Here is a 24193-nt window from a genome sequence, read left to right as displayed (position 1 = left end):
AGTTTTGACTTTTTTAGTGACAAGCGATGAAAATCAGAATGACAATTAGCTTTATTGGCCAAGTATGTTAAACACAAAAGGAATATGACTTGGTAGACTATGCTCTCTTTGTTCCATGTAAACAAATATTAACGATTACGGAAACTACAAATATAAACAAGTACTTAAATAACTAATACGTGCAAAGTTAGTAAATAATAGTGCAGTGGTGAATAGGCCAAGAGCAAAACGATGATGACGTGAACATGAGTTAGTACATTCACAGTGACTAGGGGTGTAACGGTACGTGTATTTGTATTGAACCGTTTCGGTACGGGGGTTTCCGGTTCGGTTCGGAGGTGTACCGAACGAGTTTCCACACGGACATATGAAGTAGCGTTACGCACGTTGTGTAAAAAATGCACACTGAGGCACAACACACGGCATGCTAGCAGCTAACGGGCTACGATAGACTGACCATACGTCCTCTTTTCACCGGACATGTCCTCTTTTGCGGAGCTGTCATATTATTATTGAATCAAAATCAATGTTATTATGAATTATTGACTTATCCAAGGTTCCCATTACTTCACATCAAATATTCCACTAAGAAAAATATTTTTGGTGGAAGATTCTGCAAATTTGGTAAATAAATAACCCAAAAATGTATATTTTGTTGTTTTCTTACTGTACCGAAAATGAACCGAACCGTGACCTCTAAACCGAGGTACGTACCGAATCGAAATTTTTGTGTAGCGTTACACCCCTAACAGTGACAGATTAGTTATTTTACAGCGTTCATCAGATTGCCTGGGGTAAAAAACTATTTTTATGACGTATTGTTTTGGTGTACAGTGATTTGTAATGCCTGATATGCAACATATATGCTGATTATCAGAACACCCACAATACTGGGTGTTGTAACTTATGGGTTATATAGTTCATGTGTGATGTTCATTCCTAATTTGCATGTTTGACTTATTGCTGATAAATTAATCTATTATTATTTACAGCTAAAAAGAGTTAAAAGGGAATTGATTGATTTATACATGTATTTGATATTGATTATTTGAGAAACACTGACACTGAATTGAGTTGTTTTCTACTCAATAGCCGAACAAAGGGTTAACTAAAAGACTGCATGTTCCACAATGCATTGCGGCAAAACCGGATGTTAGAAAGACCGGGAGCAGGTGCATTGTGGTTGTTGAGATTGAGGATTACGAGCCTACGGGTGATGAATGAATGACAGATAAAAAGATATAAGGATCGTTTTGTATGCCATTTTTTTCTTATATAAAGTACAACTTTATTACACATTTTCGACGTCCTGTCCAATACTTTGATCGTAGTTAATCTACACTGGGATGTTGAGATGCTAATATAAATATTCAGCACAGGCAATGTCATTTATCAAGGCTGAAACTGTACTGCGGGTACTATTTTGCATCTTTATTTAGCACGTCTGAAAAGTATGTGCAAACGGACACAGTTACGCACACAACTGTGAGAAAGGAGGCAATCGTGCTGCAAAAACAGCTCAACAGAGAATCCTTTGTTCTACTTGTGTCAACATATACAGACTGTAAGAAACAAAAAACAATAGACATGTCTATTTAGAGGGCAGCACGGTGGTACAGGGGTTAGTGCATGTGCCACACAATACGAAGGTCCTGAGTTCAATCCCGGGCTCGGGATCTTCCTGTGTGGAGTTTGCATGTTCTCCCCGTGACTGCGTGGGTTCCCTGCGGGTACTCCGGCTTCCTCCCACCTCCAAAGACATGCACCTGGTGATAGGTTGATTGGCAACACTAAATTGGCCCTAGTATGTGAATGTGAGTGTGAATGTTGTCTGTCTATCTGTGTTGGCCCTGCAATGAGGTGGCGACTTGTCCAGGGTGTACACCGCCTTCCGCCCGAATGCAGCTGAGATAGATTCCAGGAACCCCCGCGACCCCGAATGGGACAAGCGGTAGAAAATGGATGGATGTCTATTTAGCAATATAATTGTATAGCTACTGGATGACATAAGGCTAAGTTAAAAAAAATCCAGTTGATGCGTTTTGGTGTCTGCTGGCGTTTATATTTTAATGGAGTTAGTTTTTTTTTCATGTAGTTATCATACTTCTCTTGTGTGGAGAAATATTTTTAATATGCATTTTCTTGCGTTTGGATCATTCAGGACGCATGAATGCGCACCATTGTTATGAATGTCCATTGCCTCCCTGGTTAGTGTGCTAAAAATGTTTCTGTTGTCAAGATTGTTATTTTAAATTGGAGAAAAGGTGGTACATATTATAGATGTGTGCTGCTTGTTCTTCATTACAAAACCCACAGACTGGAAAGTGCAATAACCTTAATGCAGAGGGAAATGAGTGCTTCCATGGGCACACTATGCTGGTAATACACACAAAAACATTATTTAAATAGGGTGGTCTGCACCAGTTATCAATAGCACAATCAGTCTTGGAAGATAACACACAACAAGACCACTAAAAGGACACACCATTTGTTTAGTTTGCATAAGCTGCATAAGCGCATGGTATTTGGATCTTAGTAGATTGGGCCCTCAGTGTATTAGAGTTACCAAACGCCGGCAAGACAGAGTACTTGCTGAGTGTATTATTACATCAACTTGTGATTAAAAAAATTCACACAGCAGTACAAGGGAACATGCTTACAAAGCTCTGCTGCTCCTTTCTCTGCGTTGATGACTGGGGTTTTGGGGGGAAGGTAGGGGCCAGGCCCCCATGTGGAGAGTGCCCGCTTGCTGGTGTCGAACTGCTGGGTAAAAAACTCCTGCAGCTTCATGCCGATCTTGATTAGGTCCGGTGTAGTAGAGCGTGAAATGATCACCTGGAAAATATCCCACTGCAAGTCTCCATGGACAAAGATCTCACTAGAAGGAATGTAGTGAGGGAAGGAGGAGGGTTATCTATTGTGCGTGCTCTGTCAATTGGTTTGAATGTGCTGAAGTAATTCAATACCTTTTCTCAGATATGCTGGAATCAACAGTGCACAGGTTGACTTTCCACTCATCTTGGAGCTGCAGGTCAGCATTACTGAACACCCCCATTAGGATGCTGGTGCCCATGTAATCCACCCGTGCCTCGGTGGAGCCCATGGTGATCTGGATCTTATGGCTGGGTTGCTGGTTTGGGTGTTCAGAGATGTGTGCTAGGAAACAATCAGGGGGGGACAAGTAACTTAGCAAGAAAGAAAAAAAGATGATTCAGTTCAAAATAAACAAGGAAGCAATAAAGAGCAAATTAGAAAAGTTAATCCATCCATCCATCCATTTTCTACCGCTTATTCCCTTCGGGGTCGCGGGGGGCGCTGGAGCCTATCTCAGCTACAATCGGGCGGAAGGCGGGGTACACCCTGGACAAGTCGCCACCTCATCGCAGGGCCAACACAGCTAGACAGACAGCATTCACACTCACATTCACACACTAGGGCCAATTTAGTGTTGCCAATCAACCTATCCCCAGGTGCATGTCTTTGGAGGTGAGAGGAAGCCGGAGTACCCGGAGGGAACCCACGCAGTCACGGGGAGAACATAATACAATAGAAATAATAATTGAGTTGTGTTATGTATTTTCTCAAACGGTCACCCTACCTGAGCTCTATTGTAGTCTACTGTAAGTGCGACCAAATGCTTTTTTTCAGGTTGCATTTAATCGAACAAAAAAAAAAGTATCAGTGTATTTTACTGAATTGTTGCCATTTGCTTTTGTAACTCCCTTTGCTTTTGTCACACAAATGTATTTCTTTTTTCCTACTCTATCTGATAATACACAGATTATGTGCATTGGCTCATCACAGGCAACGCTCTCATTCATGTACAATGTTCTTAAGCTGAAAATGACTCTTTAAAGGAGAACCACACTTTTTGGGGGGAATTTTGCCTATCATTCATAATCCTAATGAGACATGAGACAGAAGGTGTTTTATTTTATTTATTTTTTTTAACACTCCTCTCTGAGCTGCCACCTTAACGTGGTAGAGGAGTTTGCGTGTCCCAATGATCCTAGGAGCTATGTTGTCCGGGGCTTCTATGCCCCCTGGTAGGGTCTCCCAAGGCAAACTGGTCCTAGGTGAGGGATCAGACAAAGAGCAGCTCGAAGATCTCTATGAATAACACTGACAAGGAACCCAGATTTCCCTCGCCCGGACGAGGGTCACCGGGGCCCCCCTCTGGAGCCAAGCGATGGCGAGCGCCTGGTGGCCGGGCCTGTCCCCATGGGGCCCGGCCGGGCACAGCCCAAAGAGGCAACGTGGGTCCCCCCTCCAATGGGCTCACCACCCATAGCAGGGGTCATAGAGGTCGGGTGCGATGTGAGCTGGGCGGAAGCCGAAGGCAGGGCACTTGGCGGTCCGATCCTCGGCTACAGAAGCTAGCTCTTGGGACGTGGAACGTCACCTCGCTGGGGGGGAAGGAGCCTGAGCTAGTGCGCGAGGTGGAGAAGTTCCGGCTAGATATAGTCGGACTCTCTTCGACGCACAGCAAGGGCTCTGGAACCAGTTCTCTCGATAGGGGCTGGACTCTCTTCCACTCTGGCGTTGCCGGCAGTGAGAGGCGACGGGCTGGGGTGGCAATTCTTGTTTCCCCCCCGGCTCAGAGCCTGTATGTTGGAGTTCAACCCGGTGGACGAGAGGGTAGCTTCCCTCCGCCTTCGGGTGGGGGAACGGGTCCTGACTGTGGTTTGCGCTTACGCGCCAAACCGCAGCTCAGAGTACCCACCCTTTTTGGATTCACTCGAGGGAGTACTTGAGAGTGCTCCCCCGGGTGATTCCCTCGTTCTACTGGGGGACTTCAATGCTCATGTTGGCAGCGACAGTGAAACCTGGAGAGGCGTGATTGGGAAGAATGGCTGCCCAGATCTGAACCCGAGCGGTGTTTTGTTATTGGACTTTTGTGCCCGTCACAGATTGTCCATAACGAACACCATGTTCAAACATAAGGGTGTCCATATGTGCACTTGGCACCAGGACACCCTAGGCCGCAGTTCCGTGATCGACTTTGTAGTTGTGTCATCAGATTTGCGGCCTCATGTTTTGGACACTCGGGTGAAGAGAGGGGCGGAGCTTTCTACCGATCACCACCTGGTGGTGAGTTGGCTGCGATGGTGGGGGAGGATGCCGGACAGACCTGGCAGGCCCAAACGCATTGTGAGGGTTTGCTGGGAACGTCTAGCAGAGTCACGAGGGAGGTGCTGGACATTGAGTCCGAATGGACCATGTTCCGCGCCTCTATTGTCGAGGCGGCTGATTGGAGCTGTGGCCGCAAGGTGGTTGGTGCTTGTCGTGGCGGTAATCCTAGAACCCGTTGGTGGACACCGGCGGTGAGGGATGCCGTCAAGCTGAAGAAGGAGTCCTATCGGGTTCTTTTGGCTCATAGGACTCCTGAAGCAGTGGACAAGTACCGACAGGCCAAGCGGTGTGCGGCTTCAGCGGTCGCAGAGGCAAAAACTCGGACATGGGAGGAGTTCGGTGAGGCCATGGAAAACGACTTCCGGACGGCTTCGAAGCAATTCTGGACCACCATCCGCCGCCTCAGGAAGGGGAAGCAGTGCACTATCAACACCGTGTATGGCGAGGATGGTGTTCTGCTGACCTCGACTGCGGATGTTGTGGATCGGTGGAGGGAATACTTCGAAGACCTCCTCAATCCCACCAACACGTCTTCCTATGAGGAAGCAGTGCCTGGGGAGTCTGTGGTGGGCTCTCCTATTTCTGGGGATGAGGTTGCTGAGGTAGTTAAAAAGCTCCTCGGTGGCAAGGCCCCGGGGGTGGATGAGATCCGCCCGGAGTTCCTTAAGGCTCTGGATGCTGTGGGGCTGTCTTGGTTGACAAGACTCTGCAGCATCGCGTGGACATCGGGGGCGGTACCACTGGATTGGCAGACCGGGGTGGTGGTTCCTCTCTTTAAGAAGGGGAACCGGAGGGTGTGTTCTAACTATCGTGGGATCACACTCCTCAGCCTTCCCGGTAAGGTCTATTCAGGTGTACTGGAGAGGAGGCTACGCCGGATAGTCGAACCTCGGATTCAGGAGGAACAGTGTGGTTTTCGTCCTGGTCGTGGAACTGTGGACCAGCTCTATACTCTCGGCAGGGTCCTTGAGGGTACATGGGAGTTTGCCCAACCAGTCTACATGTGTTTTGTGGACTTGGAGAAGGCATTCGACCGTGTCCCTCGGGAAGTCCTGTGGGGAGTGCTCAGGGAGTATGGGGTATCGGACTGTCTGATTGTGGCAGTCCGCTCCCTGTATGCTCAGTGCCAGAGCTTGGTCCGCATTGCCGGTAGTAAGTCGGACACGTTTCCAGTGAGGGTTGGACTCCGCCAAGGCTGCCCTTTGTCACCGATTCTGTTCATAACTTTTATGGACAGAATTTCTAGGTGCAGTCAAGGAGTTGAGGGGATCTGGTTTGGTGGTTGCAGGATTAGGTCTCTGCTTTTTGCAGATGATGTGGTCCTGATGGCTTCATCTGGCCAGGATCTTCAGCTCTCACTGGATCGCTTCGCAGCCGAGTATGAAGCGACTGGGATGAGAATCAGCACCTCCAAGTCCGAGTCCATGGTTCTCGCCCGGAAAAGGGTGGAGTGCCATCTCCGGGTTGGGGAGGAGATCTTTCCCCAAGTGGAGGAGTTCAAGTACCTCGGAGTCTTGTTCACGAGTGAGGGAAGAGTGGATCGTGAGATCGACAGGCGGATCGGTCCGGCGTCTTCAGTAATGCGGACGCTGTATCGATCCGTTGTGGTGAAGGCAAAGCTCTCGATTTACCGGTCGATCTACGTTCCCATCCTCACCTATGGTCATGAGCTTTGGGTTATGACCGAAAGGACAAGATCACGGGTACAAGCGGCTGAAATGAGTTTCCTCCGCCGGGTGGCGGGGCTCTCCCTTAGAGATAGGGTGAGAAGCTCTGCCATCCGGGAGGAGCTCAAAGTAAAGCCGCTGCTCCTCCACATCGAGAGGAGCCAGATGAGGTGGTTCGGGCATCTGGTCAGGATGCCACCCGGACGCCTCCCTAGGGAGGTGTTTAGGGCACGTCCGACCGGTAGGAGGCCGCGGGGAAGACCCAGGACACGTTGGGAAGACTATGTCTCCCGGCTGGCCTGGGAACGCCTCGGGGTCCCACAGGAAGAGCTGGACGAAGTGACTGGGGAGAGGGAAGTCTGGGCTTCCCTGCTTAGGCTGCTGCCCCCGCGACCCGACTTCGGATAAGCGGAAGAAGATGGATGGATGGATGGATGTTTTTTTACATTCTAATTTGTAAAAATCTGCCTGACCGTTCTTGGTGGCTGGCAATGCAGCTAATGGGAGCTATCCATTCTGCCTCTAAATCACCTTAAAGTGTATTCATTAACCACGAACATTACGTCATTTAGACTTAGATTTCCTTTATTGTCATTCACATTTGAACTTTACAGTACAGATAAGAACACAATTTTGTAAGCTGTAAGCTACGGCAAGAGGTGAGCTAGCTACGAAAAGATAAGCTGTGTTTTTTCTGCAGTCGCTGAATCGCTTTTGAGTTTTTAATGCACAACACAATGCGAAGGGACACCAATCTGTACTGACTGAAAAACATGAACAATCATATTACAGTATCTGTGAAGTATTAGCCCATGTTTCACTGGGTTTGTTTGTACACAGCTAGCTCGACAGTGTACCCAGTTGTAATAACAAGCAATGTGTGCTGAATCTATCATGATCAATGTTGTAGTGACTCACTTGTCTGTTTGGTCCAGCTGGCTGGGAACATTTTTTCCAGTTAACTTTGGGTAAGCACACCATATATGTCGGCAAAACTTGGCTCTAAGTTCCACATTTACACCGTCAAGACAAGCCGATCTCCGTTAGCTCCAACGTTTCATCCTTTGTGCGTGCTCACTTTTATAACCAACAGTTCATCCTCCGTATATTCAGGTTAAAAAAGATAAGGTTGTGAATCCTCATTTGTCCAAGAATCGTCGTCTTCATTGTCTGTTAGTCTGCATTGATTACAACACACTTACCTTTGTTTCTGAAAGTAGGAACACACATTTGCTGACGGAAGTGCGCTACTATGGTAAGGGAAATAAATACGCTCCGGAAAGAAGTTCCGGTAATGCATAAAATAACCAAAATACGGTAAATATTTAACTTATTATATATTGTTATGAATGTGTCTGTTACTACATTATATATAACCTTGCAGCGTATATATAAAAACATGTTGATGGAGGGTTTTGAAGTTGTTTTAGAGGGCTTTAATGGTGACTCCCATTAGCCGCATTTTGCAAGCATGCTTTATCATCTTTAGGATCCTAAAAAAAATGAAAAATATGTGTGTTCTTGTCTCTCATAATGATTGTGAACAATGGGCAAAATAAAATAAAAAAATGTATTTAAAAAAAAGTGCAGTTCCCCTTTCAGTAACAGGACTGAAAGCAACAGGAGTTTTTAGCAGTGGATGAGCAATTACATCAAATACAGACACTTGGCATGAATGCTGACATTAAGCACATTACAGTGAACAATAATTATAATTAAAAATAATAATAATAATTATGTTAACAAAGATTTAGGTAACAGGACTGCTGAGATTTACTTTTGGCTTTCCCATAGGCTGCTAAGACTCTGAATGGTGCAACTTCGTGTGGATAAAGTGACTTGTTGAAGATTTCACGTGTTTCAGAGGGAGTAATGTGTTATGGTAACAGGTAGTGATGGGTCAAACGATCGTGAAGTGACAGCTCATATTAAATGAAGTTGCAAGAGTGGCATGGCGCATTACACATCAGTTTTTGTCTCTATAATTGATCTAAATCGCACTAAGAAAAAGGAAAAATTCCGCAGTGTGAGATAATTTTGATCCTATAGTGCCAAATAAGGTAAATGTTCTTATTTTTATAATTGGCTCATTGATCAGTTGTACATCTCAAATGCATTTTTGCAGAATTATTTAAAAAAAGAATAAAATAAAATAAAACAATTACTAAGATATATTCAAGGGTGACCAGATCCCAATTCATCAGATATGGGACAAAGACTACATTTGTGTGGGACAATGTGGGACAACAATGCATCGAGGTAGTCTAAAATACTGTAACTTTTCTATTCTGCTTTTTAATTTATAACAATTACAATACTATGCTTTGCCTTGTAATTGATTTAGTAGCATATAACAGACTACAAATACAATTTAAATACATGTTATTTAAATGCACCTTTACCAAGTTCTCTCACATAAGAAAACATAGTAAGCATGGGGATTTGTGCTGAGTATGCACTAATTAAAACCTTACACACCCAAAATATGAAATGAAAGTCTCGAATAACAAAAGTGCAAGGGAAGTGCAGTTTTTTTAAATAGTTGAAAAAAACTAAGTTGATTGTTTTTTCTTTTTTGTTGCCATTATCTTCCATCATGGTTCGTTCATTTGTGTTGATGGGCTCATCTTGCTCATTCAATTTGAAGCTGAAATATTCACACACTAGGATATTAGGCTTTGCAATCAACTTTCCTTGCGCTAATGTCTACTGTGTTGGTGAGTCTCACTAGCGAGGCTCTGTCACTGCCTTCTGAATGTGTAAGCTAGCAAACTAACACAGTGACAGTACAGTGTCAATTCAGCGCCATCATTTACCCATCACTAGTAACAGGACTGACTGAAAACTCAGTTTAAGTATGAAATACAACTAAACTGCTTTTTTAAAAGGGTCATAGTATGATTTATATTCGACATTTAAAACACTTCCTCGTGGTCTACAGAACATGTAATAGTGGTGCTTTGGTCCAAATTTTGTTACAGACTGTTTTCAAGCTCTTCTGACCGTCTCTTCGGGATGCGTTTTGTGGGCGGTCCTATTTAAAGTGTTACACTTCGACTGTGTCCTTTTCCCCCGTCATATAAAATAAATATCTCCGCCATGACTCCATGGTTTGATTTCAACTTTTCGGAACTTATGTTGATCCTAAATACACAAAAACAGGCACCAACCAATAGGTAAGAAAAGTTGGTTTTGTATAAAGTTTTTTTTTTTTACTTAGCGCTATGTATAAACCATGGGTCTCAGACACGCGGACCACACCTTAATATGAAAATTGAATGTTAGTGCGGCCCGCGGGTTTTATATGAATGGCGCTTGAAGCGTCATACTTTTCATCCCTCCTGATTTTTCCGTCAAACTACGAATTTCAGGGCAACTGTTCTCTCGAACGTGCCGTGATGGTACAGCATTTAGCGTCTACTACAACCAGCGTGCTGGCCCAGCCACACGTTGTATGGGGCTTCTGCTTGCTCATGTAAGTGACAGCAAGGCATACTTGGTCAACAACCACACAGGTTACACTGACAGTGGCGGTATACAGAACTTTAAAGGGGAACATTATCACAATTTCAGATTTGTTAAAACCATTAAAAATCAGTTCCCAGTGGCTTATTATATTTTTCGAAGTTTTTTTCAAAATTTTACCCATCACGCAATATCCCTAAAAAAAGCTTCAAAGTGCCTGATTTTAACCACCCGTCCATTTTCCTGTGACATCACATAGTGAAGCCAACACAAACAAACATGGCGGAAAGAACAGCAAGCTATAGCGACATTAGCTCGGATTCAGACTCGGATTTCAGCGGCTTAAGCGATTCAACAGATTACGAATGTATTGAAACGGATGGTTGTAGTGTGGAGGCAGGTAGCGAAAACGAAATTGAAGAAGAAACTGAAGCTATTGAGCCATATCGGTTTGAACCGTATGCAAGCAAAACCGACGAAAACGACACGACAGCCAGCGACACGGGAGAAAGCGAGGACGAATTTGGCGATCGCCTTCTAACCAACGATTGGTAAGTGTTTGTTTGGCATTAAAGGAAACTAACAACTATGAACTAGGTTTACAGCATATGAAATACATTTGGCAACAACATGCACTTTGAGAGTGCAGACAGCCCAATTTTCATCAATCAATATATTCTGCAGACATACCCTCATGTCAGCAGGCCAGGGAAGCTAGGGTCGATATTCTTCTCTTGATCATCTTGGGACGGTGTGAGCCAAGACATCCGGGGGGGTTTAGCTCGCTCGCCTGCGGGAACAAACTGCCGCCATTGCTTGCCGTGCTAGCGAGGACCTTTGTCCCTGAATTGCTCACACACTCCGGCAGATTCAATGGGGGTCTGGCGACAGATTTCTTTGACTTTATCGTTGGAAATGCATCTGCTTTGAGTGTCGCAGGATATCCACACATTCTTGCCATCTCTGTCGTAGCATAGCTTTCGTCGGTAAAGTGTGTGGAACAAACGTCCAATTTCTTGCCACTTTCGCATCTTTGGGCCACTGGTGCAACTTGAATCCGTCCCTGTTCGTGTTGTTACACCCTCCGACAACACACCGACGAGGCATGATGTCTCCAAGGTACGGAAAACAGTCGAAAAAACGGAAAATTACAGAGCTGTTTTGACCCGGTGTTTGAGAAAATGGCGGATTGCTTCCCGATGCGACGTCACGTTGTGACGTCATCGCTCCGAGAGCGAATATTTAATTCGCCAAAATTCACCCATTTAGAGTTCGGAAATCGGTTAAAAAAATATATGGTCTTTTTTCTGCAACATCAAGGTATATATTGACGCTTACATAGGTCTGGTGATAATGTTCCCCTTTAACACTCTTACAAATATGCGCCACACTGTGAATTCACACCAAACAAGAATGACAAACACATTTCGGGAGAACATCTGCACCGTAACACAACATAAACACAACAGAACAAATACCCAGAATCCCATGCAGCCCTAACTCTTCCGGGCTACATTATACACCCCTGCTACCCTGCTACTCAACCGACGCACAGGATGGGGGTGGGGGGGTCGATGTGTGGGGAAGCAGGGTTGGGGTGGGAGCGGGGTTTGGTGGTAGCAGGGGTGTATAATGTAGCCCGGAAGAGTCAGGGCTGCATGGGATTCTGGGTATTTGTTCTGTTGTGTTTATGTTGTGTTAAGGTGCAGATGTTCTCCCAAAATGTGTTTGTCATTCTTGTTTGGTTTTGGTTCAAAGTGTGGCGCATTATTAGAAAGAGTGTTAAAGTTGTTTTATATGGCCACCGTCAGTGTAACATTTGTGGCTGTTGACCAAGTATGCCTTGCTGTCACTTGTGTGTGCAAGTAGAAGATGCATATAACAAAAGACTGGGCTGGCACGCTGTTTGTACAGATTGTAGAGGGCGCTAAATGCTGTACCATCACGGCACGCCCTGATTATTATTGTAAGGGTGAAAATCGGAGAATATTAATCCCGGGAGTTTTCTGCAAGAGGCACTAAAATCCGGAAGTCTCCCGGGAAAATCGGGAGGGTCGGCAAGTATGCAGCTGAGCCGCATCAGAGTGATCAAGGAGCCGCGAGTTGCCGACCCCTGGTATAGTAGGTTCCCTATAAGACAATAAACCAACAGACATTTAATGCAGACAGTAAATTTCACCACTATAGCCGAGACAAGTAATAAAAAAAAAAATCTTTTTGAAGGATTTTTATTTTTACATTTTTATGTTTAAGTCTAATTATTGGAATCAGGCATAGGCAACAGATTCTATTCGTCTAATGTTAAAAGTAGTTAAAAATATTTAAAATTGTATTTATTTAATGCACACTAAGTTCAATATGCAGGACACTTTCAGAAAATAAAAAGCTTTTTTAAGTACATTTAATTGTTATTTACTTTATTTCCTGCGGCACGGCCCAGATTAATTACAACGGGTGTCTCCTATTTGAAGAAATACACTGAACACATTATTTGAAATGCACACTAGTTTTGATTTCACTTCTCAACTGTATACATGCTGATAAAAGTGACATGAATTGCAGAAAAATATCCCACCAATGCTTCAAAAGTGTGTCCTTTTGTTTACTTACAGACCATCTCCAGGGTGTTCACATCTATGTTTCCACCCACCACGCCACCCTTGGAGTCCAGCTTGGAGCGTCCCAGGCCGACAGACATGCTGATTTCTCTGTCGCGGTTGCTACCCACGGATAGACGGCCTTGGCTCTTCAGACCACTGGTTGTCCAGCTGCGGGGGGAATAATGCTGCTGAATAATGCACTAGTGTTCTGTATGAAACATAAATGACTGTCAGAGTGAAGAACAACAGAAAAATGTCCGCACCTCAATATGTCACATAAGTCGTGATTGCTCTTTTTGTGCGTGTACAAGTACATATTTCCTTTGAAAGTAATACATTTTAATTGCTCTTGATGTGCAGTGACAATGTCCTGTCAAATAAATACATACCCAGTGTATTATGCCTGTTAAATATTTTGAGGACCTAAATAATCCACATGGAAGAAGAGAGATGAGTATTCTGACCTCCCAGGTGAAGAAGAAGAAGCTGAAGTAAAACATAACTTGTTTCTTAACTTTATGAAGACTGCTGAGCTCATCAGTGCTGTCTCAGAAGAGAAGTTTGTGTATTTGTTCCTGGATTTTCAATTAATCGGGTAACCCTAAAGTTAAAACTATTGCTTTCAGTCAATCTTCACTAGCTGGAGAGCCCTGCAGGTTGCTTATTTACAGTACAGGCCAAAAGTTTGGACACACCTTCTCATTCAATGCGTTTTCTTTATTTTCATGACTTTTTAAATTGTAGATTGTCACTGAAGCCATCAACACAATGAATGAAGGAGTTATGTACTTCACAAAAAAAGGTGAAATAACTAAAAACATGTTTTATATTATAGTGTCTTCAAAGTAGCCACCCTTTGCTCTGATTATTGCTTGAAGCTCATCGAGAGAATGCCAAGAGTGTGCAAAGCAGTAATCAGAGCAATGTTGAGTTTTTGGGTGGCTATTTTGAAGAAACTAGAATATAATACATGTTTTCAGTTATTTCACCTTTTTTTGTGTTCATTCATAGTTGTGATGCCTTCAGTGACAATCATGTCATAGTCATGAAAATAAAGAAAACGCAGTGAATGAGAAGGTGTGTCCAAACTTTTGGCCTGTACTGTGTGTGTATATATATATATATATATATATATATATATATATATATATATATATATTTTTTTTTTTTTTCTTTCTTTTTTTCTACCGCTTATTCCCTTATATATATATATATATATATATATATATATATATATATATATATATATATATATATATATATATATATATTATACTGTACAGTGCAAATGTTTTAGGCCACACCTGGTTTGAATGTTTAAGTAAATTGTAAGAGACACACAATTCGGGTAGATTACACCCAAAATACAAAACCAATTTCCACCAATAGTTGTAGAAAGGTGGCCATTTCATGTTGGTGAGTATTTAAATAAATACAACAATACAGGCATGTAGACAAACAAACATGAATACACTCCACAATTGCTTTTCTACCAAGGCTGAGTTAGGGCTAGGCGATATGGCAAAAACAGTTATCACAATTATTTTGTTCATATCATCTGATCTCAATTAATAAAACTTTTTTTTATTACCCGTGCAGCATCATATCGAGTACTGTTGCATCCCTACTGTTTACTACTGCAGTATCTTCTAACAGACATTTCCGCCATGTTTGATTGTGGTAATAAATGCTAACAGCTGTCAAATGTCATTTTGTTCATATATATAATTGAGCTTACTAGAGGTGCAACGGTAGAGCCCATGCTATGGTCCGTACCTGGTTTTAGGGCCACAGTTTCGCTTCTTTTTCAAAACGTTTTGTGAGGGTTTGTGACTACATCGAGGACAACTTTCTTCTTCTCAAAGTTATTTTGCTTTTTTGCTCGTCATCACAAACATTCTGCAGTAAACAATGTATCAGTGTCAGTGGTGTACTGAATACTGTAAGGCTTATATTTCAAGTTAACATTTACTAAATAACACATTGCTAAATCATTATTTGTATTCTTTGATTATTTGTGTAAATCAGTGCTTCTCACCAAACAGCAAGCGGTGACGCAGATTGTGTTTTTTTTTAAAACACAATTTCTGGAGATTATATTTAATAAAATCACACTAAAGAGCAGTTTGAATTTGAGGTACTGTAAAATAATGTGTACCAACACATAAAACAAGTTTAATAATTATTTCAAACAAACAAAATGTTTTTATCCACAAACTCAAAAATTATTTGAACAAAAAGTGTCTGTTTTTTAGTATATGTTACGGTACATCAGAGGAGTTGAATATTTGCAAACACAAACAAAAAGACTGGAAAAAAATATTTAGGTATAAAAAAGCCCTTTTCTGATTAATTTAATGACTTTGTTTATTTTCCCTATCGGGACCAATACAGTACTTCAGTCACAAAGACATTCTGTGCCTGATTGCCTGCAAGTCCACATTCAGGGCAGGATTAACTGTGAGCATCAGTGAAACGAAAGTGTGTCACTAAAGTCGCTGCTCCTTCTCAATGTTGTGTTTCAACTTCTTTGCTAGTGATAGTCATATTTCTATATTTTGTTCTTCTGGGTTGCACTTCCAGCTGTGTAAGGGGGAAGAGGCACAAGGCTGATTGAACATTAATTACGTCGTGACAAGTCTGACTTTCACGACACTGCAACGAGATGGTCACGGACACAAACACATACGTACACAAACAACACACACACATTCACAGTCAGGATCACGATCAATAAAGGTGGATAGTTCCGTGCAAGATTATACCAAGCATCGTTGCTTCCCTATTGTTTACTACTGCGGTAAACAGACATGTATGATTGAGGTAAAAATGCAGTGACAACTGATCACAGTGATTGAACTTAAATTAACCGCGATCATCGATCACTATCATATAATCCCCCAGTCCTAGGCTGAGATGTTAACACAAATTGAAAAGAAAGAGATTGTGGATTGTATTTCTGTTTGTCTTTTAGTTAGCAGGTTAGTTCCCGTTTCTCGAAAGATGAATGTACATTTCAGTATTATTTTCTCTATCTGGATTCTCACCAACATGAATGGCTTTCCCTTGTTCCAGTGCCACTCCTCTACAATGGTTGGTGAAAATCTGTTTTATATTTTGAGTGTTATACGACTAATTGTGTCAGTTCAAATTTGTTTTTTACAGTTTCAAAATGATTGCAGTGACAAATAGCATTACAACATTACAATTATTTGTGGCCCTAAACCTTGGCAGAATACTGTAATGTATATTTAAAGACAATGCTTTGTGTTATTATTGTTAGTATTAACATTTTAGCCTCTTCTCTCTTCTCTTTAATTTTTCATAATTTAAAACATGTCAATATACAATGTGCCCCCCGAAAACTTGCAGGGGTCACCCTTTGGACACCCCAGCTTTTATACAGTAGGTCTTCATCGGGGTTGAGCGTGTGACATGACCACAAATTTTGAGTTGTTTGCTTACTTTGTCGCAATTGAACAATTGTAATTAAAAAGAGAAGAGGAGTGTTATTGGAGCGTGTATTGCAAATGCTCATCCGAAATTGGAGGCGATAGCGTTCGAGAAGGTGGGTGGTATGACTCCTGAACACAGTAAATAATGTTGAATAGCTAGAGCTCCTACAGCGTGAGGTAAACATTTTTTTTGAGGTACACATCATGCAGGGGGAGGAGAGAGCGCCTTAATACAGGAGGATAATCCAAGGTTTTAGAGACCGAACACAAAACTAAAACTTGTGAAACACAACAACTTCTATAACTGCAGTGCAGAAAAGCATACAAGTGTATTTCAGGAGTCAAAATGTGCGCGGAGTATAACAAATGTGTACCGTATATTTCGGACTATAAGTCACACTTAAAATCCTTTCATTTTCTCAAAACTCGACAGTACGCCTTATAATGCGGTGCGCCTAATGTGCGGAATAATTTTGGTTGTGCTTACAGACCTTGAAGCTATTTTATTTAGTACATGGGGAAATGATAAGTGTGACCAGTAGATGGCAGTCACACATAAGAGATACGTGTAGACTGCAATATGATGGGTCACATATAAGAGATACGTTTAGACTGCAATATGACTGAGTAAACAACACTAACATGTTATATGTTCCATTGAAAATATAGAACATTACACACAGCACCCAAAAATCGATCAAAATGTTTTAGTACGACTTTGGTAAGCTATGAAGCCGCACCACTTGATGGATTGTATTGTGCTTCGACATACAAGTATTATTATGGTGTGTGTATAAGGTAAAACATACAAAACCCAAAACCAGTTGTGGCACGTTGTGTAAATCGTAAATAAAAACAGAATACAATGATTTGCAAATCCTTTTCAACTTCTATTCAGTTGAATAGACTGCAAAGACAAGATATTTAATGTTCAAACTGAGAAACAACATTTTTTTTTTTTCAAATAATCATTAATTTAGAACAGTGGTTCTTAACCTTGTTGGAGGTACCGAACCCCACCAGTTTCATATGCGCATTCACCGAACCCTTCTTTAGTGAAAAATATATATATATATATTTCAAATTCAAGACAAAGTTACATATACTGTATATTATTTTACTGGTGCACAAAATGATCCATGCATGAACATCACCTTGTTCAAAGAACAAAACCAACACAGTGCATAAACTCACAACAAATTACACACCAGAAAATCAGTGGGACTTCTGCTGTTGCCGTATCCATAATAAACCAATAGAGAGAAGTTTTTATTTACACGATGAGTTGGGTGTATATTGACCTCCGTGGCGGAGGCTTCACTGAACCCCTGAGGCCGACTCACCGAACCCCTAGGGTTCGATCCAGGTTAAGAACCACTGACTTAGAATATAATGGCAGCAACATATTGCAAAAAAGTTGGCGCAGAGGCATTTTTAACACTGTGTGGTAATTGCCTTTCCTTTTAACAACACTCCGTAAACGTTTGGGAACTGACACCACCAATTTTTTAAGCTTTTCAGTTGGAATTCTTTCCCATTTTTGCTTGATGTACAGCTTAAGTTGTTCAACAGTTGTGGTATTTTAGGCTTCATAATGCGCCACACATTTTCAATGGGATACAGGTCTGGACTACAAGCAGGCCAGTCTAGTACCTGCACTCTTTTACTATGAAGCCACGCTGTTGTAACACGTGGCTTGGCATTGTCTTGCTGAAATAAGCAGGGGCGTCCATGAAAAAGACGTTGCTTGCATGGCAACATATGTTGTTCCAAAACCTGTATGTACCTTTCAGCATTAATGGTGCCTTCACAGGTGTGTAAGTTATATACGCCTTGGGCACTAATACACCCCCATACAATCACAGATGCTGGCTTTTGAACTTTGTGCCTATAACAGTCGGAGGACGTCCAGTTTCCAAAAACAATTTGAAATGTGGACTCTCAGAACACTTTTCCACTATGCATCAGTCCATCTCAGATGAGCTCGGGCCCAGCAAAGGTGGCGGCGTTTCTGGGTGTTGTTGATAAATGGCTTTCACTTTGCATTATAGAGTTTTAACTTTCACTTACAGATGTAGCAACAAACTGTAGTTACTGACAGTGGTTTTCTGAAGTGTTCCTGAGCCCATGTGGTGATATCCTTTACACACTGATGTCGCTTTTGATGCAGTACCGCCTGAGGGATCGAAGATCACGGGCATTCAATGTTGGTTTTCAGCTTTGCTGTTTACGTGCAGTGATTTCTCCAGATTCTCTGAACCTTTTGATGATATTACAGACCGTAGATGGTGAAATCCCGAAATTCCTTGCAATAGCTCGTTGAGAAATGTTGTTCTTAAACTGTTGGACAATTTGCTCACGCATTTGTTCACAAAGTGGTGACTCTCGCCCCATCCTTGTTTGTGAATGACTGAGCATTTCATGAAACCCACCCGTTCCCAATTAGCCTGTTCACCTGTGGGATGTTCCAAATAAGTGTTTGATGAGCACTCCTCAACTTTCTCAGTCTTTTTTGCCACCTGTGCCAGCTTTTTTGAAACATTTTGCAGGCATCAAATTCCAAATGAGCTAATATTTGCAAAAAATAACAAAGTTTTTCAGTTCCAACAATAAATATCTTGTCTTTGCAGTCTAATCAATTGAATATAAGTTGAAAAGGATTTGCAAATCATTGTATTCTGTTTTTATTTACGTGCCAACTTCACTGGTTTTGGGGTTTGTATTATCTGGCGTTTTGTTTCGCAATATTATGCAAAAGCAACTTTTCTTACCTTCTGGTCCCTGTTGTGTATTTGAGAGCTGCATAAGTCCTGAAAATTTGCGCGCGCCCGCCTTTGTAATCCGTGCCGACGCCGTAGTCAAAAAGCTTCTTCTTTTTCTCTATCTTCTTGTTATGGGACATTCATCCTCCGCTGTTGCCATTTCTAATATAAAGTAGTGTAAAGTTCTTACTTATAGCTGTCAGTAAACTCGCCATGAAAGCGCTAAAACATACTGGTGTAGTGGGTTTACATAATTCACCCAAGGAGCTTTAGTTATTAGAGAGTCGGACGGTTTTTCACGGAACACATTTCCGGCGTTGTTATTGCACTAGTGAGCCACGGATGAGGAGATGCTGCTCTGTTATTGATTTAAGTAAAGTCTGAATGTCATTAAAACAGTTAGCTCTGTCTTTTGACACTTCTTCCACTCCCGTCCTTGCACGCTACACCGCTACAACAAAGATGACGGGAAGAAGACGCTGTCGAAGGTGAGCCACGTAAATAAGACCGCCTACAAAACGGCGCATCCTGAAGCGACTGTCAGAAAGCGGCTTGAATATGATCTGTAAAACATAATCTATGCAACAATTTGACCAAAGAACCATCATTACATGTAATGTAGACCACAAGGAAGTGTTTTCCATTTAGAAAAAAATAAATAATAATATGACCCCTTATATGCGCCCTATAATCCGGTGTGCCTTTTGTATGAAAATAGACCTGACTAGACCCGCTCATCGGCAGTGCGCCTTATAATCCGGTGCGCCCTTTGGTCTGGAAAATAAGGTACATACTGGCAGTAAGGTCGTAACTCGGATTTGACAAATACCGAGGTCAAAAATTGGTTGAACAAGAGGAACTTTGAAAGGATGAAATCATGGGTATTCCAGCACCATAAAAATTATATTTGCTTGAGCAACACAATTAATTTTCAGAAATACAAAAGCTTTAATTGAGCTATAACTATCTATCACTCATCTGACATCTTTGATAATCAGCGATTTTGTAACAGTCCACTTTTTTATTACTATCCTGAAGTTTAGCATATTAAACAATTTTAACAAAATTAAAACATACATTTTAAAAAAACATACCACATTTTCAATTATGACCAGGGTTCGAACCCAAGATCTTAAGCTTAATGTGCTTCTTCACGCAAAATTCCCGCGCCCCCACCCCACACTGATCGCAAAGCCCCACGCGGAGCGTGTGTTTTGCATTTCAGGCGGGGCTGCACCTGACTGACAGGACGACAGTATTATTACCAACAGCGTTTCACATCAATTCAGGTGAAACCAACAGCAGTATGATTTAAAGTAAAAAAAAAAAGTTAAAGTCCCAACAATTGTCCCACACACACTGGGTGTGGTGAAATTTGTCCTCTGCATTTGATCCATCCCCATGTTCACCCCCTTGGAGGTAAGGGGAGCAGTGAGCAGCAGCGGTGGCCGCGCTCGGGAATCATTAATGTTAACATTATGTTGACAGATATTTCGGATCGGATATTGTTTGAAGAAAAACTGGACTTCATTGCGTTACGTTGTTGGAGTTGTAGCGGGCTGTGCATGACCAAATATTGTATATTGAGAGAGGATGATTTAACGCATGGTGATGTACAGCGCAAACGATGTCCAAGACAAAGTACATTTACAGTCAGTCATATCATCATCCTTTTGTCACCTAAAAAAATACGGAGCACATGACCTTGGTGTCCTCAATGGTAGTTACAGCCATGATTGGCAGGTTTGCTATAACCTTAACTAAAGACATATGATCATATATTTTGTATATATACACAGGTACTGTCTCTCGTTTTATGTCACATCTACATTAAGAAGTGCAGAGAAGTTAATGACATACGTGTTGTTTCCCATGACGTTGCTCATGTTCATTTGGACGGTGAGTTGTTTCAAGTTGATGGCAAACACCACAAGTGTCTCCCATGGCGCCCCCTGCTGGCCTGCTGCTTTACCATTTTTACCAAACGAAGGAGTAGATGTTTTTGTTACTGAATCTGAACGAGAATAAGCAAATGGAGAGTTAGTGGAAAAAGGACAATGTTTGGAATAATCTGTACATTTTAAGAACTAAAAGTTAATTTGCGTTCCGGTATATGAGATCACCTCTTCTCGGTGCAGAAGAATCTGACACACTCCTGCTACGACCAGGTGCAGGGGATTTGAGGTGACCCAGGCCACCTGGGGACATGTTGCTTCCGCTGGAGTGCTCAGAGAAAACGTTGGGAGACTGAGGCAGGTGTGTTCCGGTACTCCCATCCCACGTTCTCCAGTAAGCTTTGCGGCTGGACTCGGGGGACAGATGCTGAGTCATGTTTTCAGCTGAGTCAGGGGTGGTGGGCCCAGAGGCTGAAGCAAGGTAAAGGTCAAAAGGTGTAAAGGAAGTCTTGCAAAATTGAGCAGTTGAATGCGGTGATGACTGGAAGAAGGGATATTATTAAATCCTCGCATAAGATAAACCCTTAAAATACATACAGGATTTTTATTTTCTATTTTACAACTACAGTGGTACTTTAACTTACGAGCACATTGCGTTTCAGACAGAGCTCCTAACTTAAAACAGTTGTACTCCAAATCAGCCATGCCAATTGAAATTAATTGAAATCAATTTAATCCATGCTTGGCCCTCCAAACACAGGACCATTTTAACATGTAACCTGCATTTAAAAAAAAAAAACAAGAATATTGAGTTAGGGAATATTGTTTGAAAAATATTACAGTAGCATGTACAACAAACAAAGACAGTAGTTTTATGAAATAATGTGACTTTTTTTTCTTTGGCATTCACATTGGGGAGCAGACTTTTGTAGGTATCTTCTGCATTCTGCTTCTCCGCCGTGTAACAATACTGTAGGAACAAGAAAATTGTTGTTTACGATGCACATGGACATATTTGAGTGATGGACTGAAAAGGTCAGAGTTGAGGTAATGCTCAACCCTCAGGTTTGTTTTGTTATGACCAGACAGACCACACTGAAACTTGTCAAACAGAGCATCTGTAGCTACTCAATATTTTCATGGATAAATGTTTGTAATTTGGATGTTTGTGGGGGCATGCCGTGGACACTGGCTACAGTTTGTGTGATGCGGAATCACGCTGTGGCAGGGCTGACTCACCGGGTATGCTGCTAACTGGTAGGACATGATTTTATTGGTTTGTTTCTCTAATTCAGTTGACCGCTTCTCCTTCGTAATAAAGCTGGGAATATACTCTCACTTCACAAAGTTTGCATAAGCGACACCGTCTTGCTTCTCCCTCTGCGGACCCTCCCGCAAACTGCATATCCTAAAAAATCTAGCTTTGCGTCAGCGGCAACGCAGATTGCAGAGCTGTGATTAGTCAGCTTGTTACTACATAATTTTAGCGGTTTTCAGCCCGGCAAAAGCAAAAAAAAGAAGCTAGAACCTCCATTATTGAGAAAATTGAGCAAATCGAGGAGCAATGAATGTAGGGAATTTACAAATATGACCATGTCTACAATACTTTTTTGCCAAACTACAAAGATTGCCTCAATTCGTTGAGAGGTTGCACAGCCAACTTTCGCAAACATATTCACTTCCGGTTTCAAAGAAATGTGTACATTAAAAATGACCATTGTTTAAAAGGATTAGTCCCAGCTCCAACATTAAAGTGGGTGTCGCTTCAGTCACCAATCTTTACAACAAGTTTACAACCACTACTACACAATGGAAAGTCTCAGAAAGATGGTCAATAAGAGTTGTGATTGGTCACACAGGAAAACACTGCCAATTAGGGTTTTAGGAGAGAGCAGGAGCTATGAACAAACCAAAATGCCGTCAGAAGGAGGACGCACGCTATGTGACGCAAGAGTATATTCCAGCCTTATATTACAGTTCTGGTGGTTTAGAGAGCAGGGCTCGTGACTCAAATTATGCATAAAAAAGCCGAAAGACAGCCGGTATCTCAAATTACTTGTAATTGGAGGTCCTCGTGATTTGAGGTATCGCTGTATTTATCTGAAAACAATCCCAAATCAAACTCCTCTGAAATGAGCCAATAACATACTGGCCTGAATTTTTAAAGACTTTGACACAGACCAAAAGTTTTGATTGGAAAACAAGTCACCTGGTAGGATTATGGTCTGGTCCCCAAGAAAGAGGCGCCTGGCAATACTTCGACGGTACCAGGCTCTGGGAAAGGCCAGGATCTCACTCAGTCTCCTCATGTCATATTTGAAGGAAGCCGAACCAATATCGCAGACAGCTAAAAAGTAATCAAATATGTTCATTTAATAGAACAACACAAACAAATTACAAACACTGGAATGTATAGATTCACTGCTTAGGGAAATGGAAAAAGATATATTTATTAAAATTTTTAATTCAATATACTTCAATATTGCCAAAATCATGGCATTTACCGTATAGGAGTGAGCTGTCATTTTATGAATGGTATATTTACAGGGGCTACATATTACTCAAGTGATAGAATTGAAACATAATCACAACTTGTATACTGCTATATTTTTGGAAAAACCTATGAAAAAAAAACAATCACAGAAAGTCTATACGTGAGTCGCACAATATTTATTTTTTAAATTTCTCATCCAAAGTGAGGCCATAAAAAGGCAAAATCGTTGTGAAGAAATTTCACTGATGGTAATAAATATTTCTGAAATGACAAATTATGCAATGTACCTTAAATTTCGAACTATAAGCCGCTACTTTTTTTCCTACACTTTGAACTCTGAGGCTTATAATGCGGTGCAGCTAATTTATGTATTTTCCTTCGCTGAGGCCATAAAAAAAAGTTGCAAAAAACAACCAAAAAAAAAAAAGCAATACGCTGAGAAGGTGTTAAATTGTTTGTGGCATTGCACCATCTTTTGGACGAATTTGCTCAATACAGGTGCTGCAGTGTCCTTCCACCAGTGCTTTTTTTTTTAACCGGAGTACCGTTCAGTTGTCTAGCTGTCGATAGAGTTTCTATTCGTATGGATTCTTCATTCATCAATCCAAGCAAAGTTTGTACGTTTTACAGTACAACTAAAACTGTTAACTTACTAAAGCGTCCCATATGTGATGTTTGTAGGAGTGTTTTCATGCAAAATACAGTAATTACATTCCTAAAAG

At 41.7% G+C, this 24193-nt stretch overlaps 1 protein-coding gene across 1 annotated transcript in view; it reads right to left on the bottom strand.

Annotated features, from left to right (window-relative positions):
* Window positions 1-24193, bottom strand: part of kiaa1109 (KIAA1109 ortholog) — a 255509-nt gene that overhangs the window by 26441 nt on the left and 204875 nt on the right. Inside the window, exons 77-82 of the mRNA XM_061925065.1 lie at window positions 23187-23324; window positions 21206-21448; window positions 20943-21096; window positions 12876-13033; window positions 2967-3156; window positions 2661-2878 (exon numbers count right to left, since the gene is read on the bottom strand). Of these exons, the coding sequence (XP_061781049.1) occupies window positions 2661-2878; window positions 2967-3156; window positions 12876-13033; window positions 20943-21096; window positions 21206-21448; window positions 23187-23324 (1101 nt within the window). The remainder of the gene's footprint in view (window positions 1-2660; window positions 2879-2966; window positions 3157-12875; window positions 13034-20942; window positions 21097-21205; window positions 21449-23186; window positions 23325-24193) is intronic.

This window comes from Nerophis lumbriciformis, linkage group LG29, assembly GCF_033978685.3.
Source record: "Nerophis lumbriciformis linkage group LG29, RoL_Nlum_v2.1, whole genome shotgun sequence".
Classification (NCBI taxonomy): domain Eukaryota; kingdom Metazoa; phylum Chordata; class Actinopteri; order Syngnathiformes; family Syngnathidae; genus Nerophis; species Nerophis lumbriciformis.
The sequence above is the reverse complement of the archived record's forward strand: the minus strand, read 5'-3'. Positions and strand labels throughout refer to the sequence as shown.